The following is a 7,437-nucleotide window of genomic DNA, read 5'->3' on the forward strand; positions in this document are numbered from 1 at the left end:
CTCCTCCTCCTCCTCCTCCTCCTCTTCTTCTTCTTCTTCTTCTTCTTCTTCTTCTTCTTCTTCTTCTTCTTCTTCCCTTTTTTTTTCTGTTTGATGTGGATCAGAGGGTTGAACCAGGGGCCCTCTACTACTGAACTACATTCCCAGTTCTTTTCATTTTTATTTTGAGACAGGGTCTCACTCATTTGCCCAACTGGACCCAAACCTGTGATCCTCCTACTTCAGTGTCCCAAGTAGCTGGGATTATAGGCATGGCCACCACATCCTGCTTCATTCTTATCCTCTGGATGCACACTGAAGAACTGGATCCATGCTGTTGGGAAGAAGCTGGGACAAAGGCAGGAGGTGCTGTCAGAAGGGACAGATAGTCATGTATTCACTCAGCAAGTATTTGTGGAGAACCCACATATGCCACAGATTGTTCTAGATGCCAAGGACAATAGGCAAATAGAACAAGATCCCTGACTTCAGGAAGCACTCAGTTGAGGTGAGGGTGGGAGATACACGAGCAGATCATTGATTTGTGGAAATAAGTCCAATAATTTAGATATGGCCCTGGGGCTGTTCTATGCTCATAGAGGAGATTCATCCAAACCAATGTAGGAGAGAAGGGGGGACTTTAAAAAAAAAGGCTTCTGGGAATGGGTATTTGAGGCCTGGAAGCTGAGGAAAAGCTCATAAGAAGAAACAAAAGCAGGTCAGGGAGATGATAGATAGTGTGATGGGTGGTGAGTTTTATGCAGTTTGGTTTTACTAGAGTGAAAAATGGGAAGCAGGCAAGAGGAGGGATTAGACTGGAGGCTCTTACAGATCACAATGTGGATTTCAGTCCTTCTCCTTTAGAGAAAGTGAATCATTGAAAGTCCAGCTAAACCTGATATGGTTAGATTCAGTTTTAAAAATTCAGTTGAATGTCTGCTATGTACTTTAAAATTCATAAAATTACAAGATGGACTGATGATAAAGGGATGAGTAGATAGAAGCATTGGATAAAGCAACTATAGTCAAATGCTAATGACAGAATCTAGGTGGTGGGTATTTGGGTATTCATTGCAAAACCCTTTTCAACTTCTCTCTGTGTGTGTGGGTGGGGGGGTGTTTCCTTTGGTGGTGCTGGGGATCAAATCCAAGACCTCATGCATGCCAGACAAGTATTTTACAATGGAGTCACATCCCAAGCCCCTTTTCTGCTTGTTGAATGCTTGTGATAAAATTTTGGGAAACAGCTAAGCACAGTGAAATATACTTGTAGTCTCAGCAACACAGGAGACTGAGACAGAAGAAACACAAGCAAGTTTGAGGATAGACTTGGCAATTTAGTAAGATCTTGTCTCGTATTAGGGTTGTAGTTAAATGGTAGAGCTCCCCTACATTCAATCCCCAGTCCTGAAAACAAAACAGGGAAACAATTCTTTTGGCCTGAGTCAGAGAGGATGGATTGGGCAGAATAGGTCTGGAGTCAGGAAGATGAGGGAGGCAGTGGTCATGGTAATTCAGATGGGGGCTGATGACCTAATCTAGACAGTGGCAAGGGGAGCAGAGGAAAGAGGGTGGAGTTCTGAAGAAGAAGCATAGAGTTGGGCCCTGAAGGACCATGAGAGTGAGGAAAAAGAGGATGAGAAAAACACCTAGGTGAAAGTGAGTAAGTGGAGGATGGTGGCAAAAAAATGAGTAGAGAATAAGGCCACAGGAAGGAGGACAAGATGATTTGATGATCCAGAAGTATCTGGACTATGCTTCAGGAGTTAGCAGACTCCATGCTTCTCAAGGGGTGGGTGGAAGGGTCTCAGCACCGTGGGCCTCCTCCTTTTGACACTGACCTTAGTTGTCACTGGACTTCCCCAAGAGTGGGTGGCTCTTGCTTACTCTCCCTTGCTAGGGAGCAGTTCTTTTGCACCCCCTCATGCTTTCTGTACTACCACTACACAGTTTTCTCTTCTACCTTGCCACTTCCTTGGTCCTCCAGCCTAGTTGCTCAAACTTGACTCTCCCTGGAGAATACATCCTCTGACCCACTACCTTGTCTTCCTTTCTTCTTGTTTTGACTTCCTTCAGGTTTTGGCCTTGGCTTTTTCAGTAATAGAACAATGACCATCCCCTTCTCAACTCCTGAAGGAAGAGGAGTTCTTCTTTCAGAGCCTTTCAAAAGCTGTCATGACTCTAAAGAACAATTTTCCTGCCATCATTTCTCTTTTTTCATAACCTCATTTTCCAGTATGTGATAGAAGGAATTATAGGTTGAACTGTGTCTGCCAGAAAGCTAGTCCTAGCTCCAGATACCTATGAAGGTAACTTTGTTTAAAAATAGGATCTTTTCAGATGAAATCAAGTTCAAATGAAGTCAACTGGATTACAGTGGGCCTTGGTCCAGTATGACTGGTGTCCTTACAAGAAAAGGGAAATCTGGATATAGAAATGCAGGGAAAAACTGGGCACAGTGGTGCATGCCTATAAACCCAGCATCTCAGGAAGCTGAGGCAGGGGGATCACAAGTTCAAAGCCAGCAATTTAGTAAGAACCAGTCTCAAAGAGTAAAAAGTTCTGGGGCTGTGACTCAGTGGTTAAGCACCCCTGGGTGTTTAATCCCTGGGGGTGGGGAGAGAGAGAAAAGAAGAGAAGAAAAAGACACATAGGGGAGAGGACAGATGAAGAGATCAGAGTGATGCATCTTCAAGCCGAAGAATGCCCAGGATTTCAGTATTACAGAAGCTAGCAGAGATAAGGAAGGAGTCTTCCCTAGACCCTTCAGAGGGAGCAGGGCTCTGCTGACATCTTGATTTCAGACTTCTACCTTCCCAAACTGTGAAAGAATAAGTTTCTGTTGTTTCAAGCCACTCAGTCTGTGTGAATGTGTTATGACAGTCCTAGGAAACTAATAGGGTGTCTAGGAGGGAACAATACCATGGAAAGATTATTATTTGTCATAATCATTCTGTCACTTGTTTAGGGGCTTTTGTCTTTTCAAAACGCTTTTTGCACGTGCTTTAGACTTAAGTTTGAGCATCTATGACCTATCTGGAATGTGGGAGTGCCATGATACATAATTCTTCAAGAGATTGTGAGGAGTAAATGGAATAACATCTCTGAAACCATTTAAAAAACTGCTGAACAAGTTATTGTTGGTACTATTAACATGTGGAGGAACAGGAAAAAAAAAGTTAAGGAATGGAAATTTCAGCTCTTGATATGGACTCAGTACCTGCCCAGAACACTCCTCAAGGATATAGGATTCCAAAAGGCTCTGAAAGAGAAGCCCCTCTTTCCTCAGGGATAAGGGAGGGGCTGGTCATTGCCCAAGATTAAGATTCAGGTTGGAAGACCTCCCCAAATTTAAACCTGGTGGTAAAATATTCTTCCATTCACTCTGAACCATACCCTGAACTGCCACTGGAATAGGGGAGTAAAAAATGAGTGAGAGGCTGCTTCTGTCTTCAAGGAGTTTCCATCTACTAACTGGTCCTTTGGTGGCTTTGAGAGTATGCACACTTCCTACAGCAAGAGTCAGGCACCCTGGCTGGGGAAGACTTCTTGGAGGAAGTGAGGTGGAACTGGTCCATAAAAATTGAATTTCCAGAGCTGGGGATGTGGCTCAAGCAGTAGTACGCTTGCCTGGCATGCAGGGGGGTGGGCGCTGGGTTCGATCCTCAGCACCACATAAAAAAACATTAAAAACTAAAGATGTTGTGTCCACCGAAAACTAAAATAAATAAATAAATATTAAAAAATTCTCTCTCTGGGCTGGGATTGTGGCTCAGCGGTAGAGCTCTCACCTAGCACGGGCGGGACCCGGGTTCAATCCTCAGCACCACATAAAAATAAAGGCATCGTGTTGTGTCCATCTACACCTAAAAAAATAAATATATAAAAAAATTCTCTCTCTCTCTTTAAAAAAAAAAAGGCTGAATGTTTTTAAAAAATTGAATTTCCAAGACATTGGCCCTTTGCAGGAAAGAATAATTAGGAGATGATTTCTATTTAGTAAATATTAATCAACTACCCCATTCTAGTGTCTGTGCTGTGCAGGGGTTGGGAAAGGGGAAGAAGTAGGTAATTAATGTAATACAGTCAGAGATCTCTCTTTCTAGCAAAGAAGCTAAATATGCATATAATTAAAGAGGGTAAAGTGTGTGAAGTTCATGGCTAGGACTTTTGAATATGGGAATTTGAACTACCCCGGGGTGATTCTGAATGAATGTCAGGACCGGAGTTGCTGGCCGGTCTTGGCCGCCTTGTCACCAGTCCCAGGTCCTTTCCTTGGCAGAAGAGCCAAGGCTGTTTATGTAATCAGCGGCGCCTCGCGGGCAACCGGGGGAACTGGCTGGAGGAGCCCAGCCAGGGCTGACAGCGCGCTCTTGGAATCCGCGCTCTGGGCGTTGGCTCGCTCCCGCCGCGACACCTGGGCCCGCCCTCCCTTCGCGGGGACACGTGCCCAGCAGTTTGGCGGTCAGCAGACGACTCGGCACGTCGGCTGCAATCCTGCCGCTTCCTAATCCCAACTGGGCGGCTGTAAAAACCTCGGAATGCCCGCCCCATCTGCCAACCCTACCCGCCGGCCAGCTGAAGAGAGTCGAAGAGGAAGAAACCCTTGAAAATTTTGAACTCTGGCGCAAATCGTGGGTCCGTCTCTTCGTCCTTTTTACTTACTCAGTATCACCCAGGAAACACAAGCAGTCCTTTAACTTCGATTCCTGGCAAAAATAGAGCAGATTATGCTTAGTGAAGCTAGCCAATNAAAAAAAAAAAAAAAAAAAAAAAAAAAAAAAAAAAAAAAGAAATGATACAGATTTTTGTTGTGATGGTGAGAGTTTGAGAGGAAGATGCACATAGTACTGGTTTAACTTTGCTTTCTCAGTATGAGGACCTGGAAAAGTCGGATGGATTTGTCTTTGAAAAGAAATCTTTTGCCATAATCAGAAACTTTTCAGCATTTCTGAAGGGATAGATGTCTGGGTCCTGAGTCAAATTCACTCCCAAATATTGATTCTGGTAGAGACCTTACTTAGAGGGTCTCACTCCCCCACCCTCGTGTGTCTGTGTGTGTGTGTGTGTGTGTGTGTGTGCGCGCGCGCGCTCCCTTTCTATTATGGAAAAGTTTTAAAGCTATATAAAAGTAGAGAAAATAGTATGATGAACTCTTGGGCACTTATCTCCTCCTTCAACAATTAGCAATTCATCTCCCCTCTTTTTTCCCCACCGTTTTTAAGCAAATACCAGACATCACATCTTTTGTAAAAACTTCAGTATGCAAATAACTTATAAAAATATAATGATCATACCTTAAAGATGAACAATTCTTTAATGTAAATGTACAACTGATGTTCATATTTTTGTCTCATGATTTTAAAAATTAATTACAATTAACTTGTTCAAACCAAGATGCAAATAAGTCTGCAATGCATGTGGTTGATATGTCCTTTAGTCTCTTTTAGTCTGTGTGTTTCTCCTCCTTTCCCAGCAATTTTTTGTTACTTTTTCTTTTTTTGTGGTATTGAGGATTGAACTCAAGAGTGCTCTAACACTGAGCTACATCTCCAGTCTTTTTTATTTTTTATTTTCACAGTCTCACTACATGGCTGTGACTGACCTCCACCTCTTGTTCTTCCTGTCTTAGCTTCCCAAGTTGCTGGGATTATAGACATGTGCCGCTGTGCCTACCTCAGCAATTTATTTAATGAAGAAAACTTGTTCCTTCTCCTGCAAATTTTCCAAATTGGAAGTTGCAGACTGTATCTTCTGAATCCCTTGTTACTCAGATCTAAATCTGATGAGTTTCATATTAGTTTTAGTTCTTCTTTATGGACACAGCTAAGAAATACTACTAACTATGTAGACAATTAGATTTATTTAATCTCATTTAATTTTTTATAATGATGTGAAATATTTACATTATGTCAAATATACAAAATGACACACACTTGTGCTGGGGATGTGGCTCAGCAAAGTTCAGCAAAGGCTGGCAAGTATGAGGCCCTGGGTTTGAAATATTTAGAAAAGACTAATTTCCACCATTTCCACCTAATTTTACCCTCCCCCATAGGTAATTTGAATTAGGTTTTGGTTTATCCTTCTATTTAAAAAGAAAATAAATATAAGGAAAAATGTATATTAATACCCCTCCTTATGTGACATTTAACATACTATGTGTATGGTTACTCACTTAATTTTTTCACTTAACAATATATCTTGGAGGTCATCCCATATTACAACATAAATAGTCCTCATTTGCAAATTGGTATTAAAGAGGATCTGGCTGAGTCTCCTGAAGAGACAAAGCCCAACATGGTGGTTTTCAGACCTCAGGAAAGGATGAGGTCTGGACCAGCAAAGGCTGCATTCAGAGTTACTTGTGCAGGTGTGTGCAGCAGGAAAAATGAGGTGGAGGAAAAGAAGGGAGCAGCTCAGGTCAGCTTCTGCATCTTTAGTCTCAACTAGGGTTCAAATGCTTTCTCACCTCAGCTTTTTTTAACCATCACTTGTTGAGGGGCATTTGAGTTGCTTCCAATCTTGTTCTATTACAAAAAGTGCTGCAACGGATAGCCTTATGTATAGTCTTTTGGTGTATTTGAGTCTTTCTTCTTGATTCAGACATAGAAAGGGGAAGGGGAACCTGAGAGAAAAATGGAAAATTTTAAATGGGGTCAGAATATCAGAAAGTTTGGAAAGGGCTCCAGGAAGCCTAGCTTCAATGGGACTAGCTGCAGCGCATCCCAAAATGGGGAGTTAGAAGGGAAGAGACGGAGAGAAAGGAAAGGGAACAACTCTAGGGATTCAGGGAGATTCGGGTGCCAGGGTACAGGAGCTGGAAAAAGGGGAAGATCTGCCCAGCGAAGGAGGCGTGAAAGGTATAGATGTGCTTGCTTGTGGTGCTGTCAAAGAAGACGATCTTGCTGCGTGCGTGGTCCACGAAGATGCCCACTTTCTTCGGACGGATGGGGAGGTTCTCCCGGGTACCACCATCGGTGAGCGCCTCGCACCCAATGCTTGTGATGCGCAGCGTCCAGAGGCCTGCCAAGGGCTCCACAAGCAGACAACCGCGTCTTGACACTAGCTCCGAGGCCACGCCCACCAGACAGCCCCCGCGTTCCCTCCCTTGAAGCTGCGCCTCCCAGGCCTGGCAGCCAGAAGAAATGCCTGGACAGCCCAGTACACAACGAAAAGGGTAGAAGCACTCGGGGTTGGCGGGCTCCTCCGACCTGCGCGGGAAGTGGAGGGCCAGAGTTACTGTCTTTAGATCCTGGGAAAGGATGAGGTCTGGGTGCGCCGAGGCCGCATCCAGTGTCACAGGGGCTGTGGGAAAATGAGGAGAAAGAGGGAGAGAGTCAAGATGTTCAACCCCAAATTCTGAGCTTCCCCAGATGCAGCTGGAAATAGGTTTCCTCTCCCCAGGCACAACCCTAGCCATAGGAGAAGTCCTAGGCCTATCCCCCCCCCCCCCCC

General features: G+C 44.0%; 1 protein-coding gene across 2 annotated transcripts in view; it reads right to left on the reverse strand.

Annotated features, from left to right (window-relative positions):
• Nucleotides 1–5,823: 5,823 nt before the first annotated feature.
• The window catches only part of Trim31 (tripartite motif containing 31), a 30,156-nt gene continuing 28,542 nt past the window's right edge, over nt 5,824–7,437 (reverse strand). For both annotated transcript variants that reach the window (XM_048806034.1, XM_015507481.2), the window contains one exon: nt 5,824–7,287. In XM_048806034.1, coding sequence (XP_048661991.1) covers nt 6,761–7,287 — 527 coding nt within the window. In that variant the 3' untranslated portion in view covers nt 5,824–6,760. The remainder of the gene's footprint in view (nt 7,288–7,437) is intronic.

The sequence above is a fragment of the Marmota marmota genome, unplaced genomic scaffold, assembly GCF_001458135.2.
Source record: "Marmota marmota marmota unplaced genomic scaffold, marMar, whole genome shotgun sequence".
NCBI lineage: Eukaryota > Metazoa > Chordata > Mammalia > Rodentia > Sciuridae > Marmota > Marmota marmota.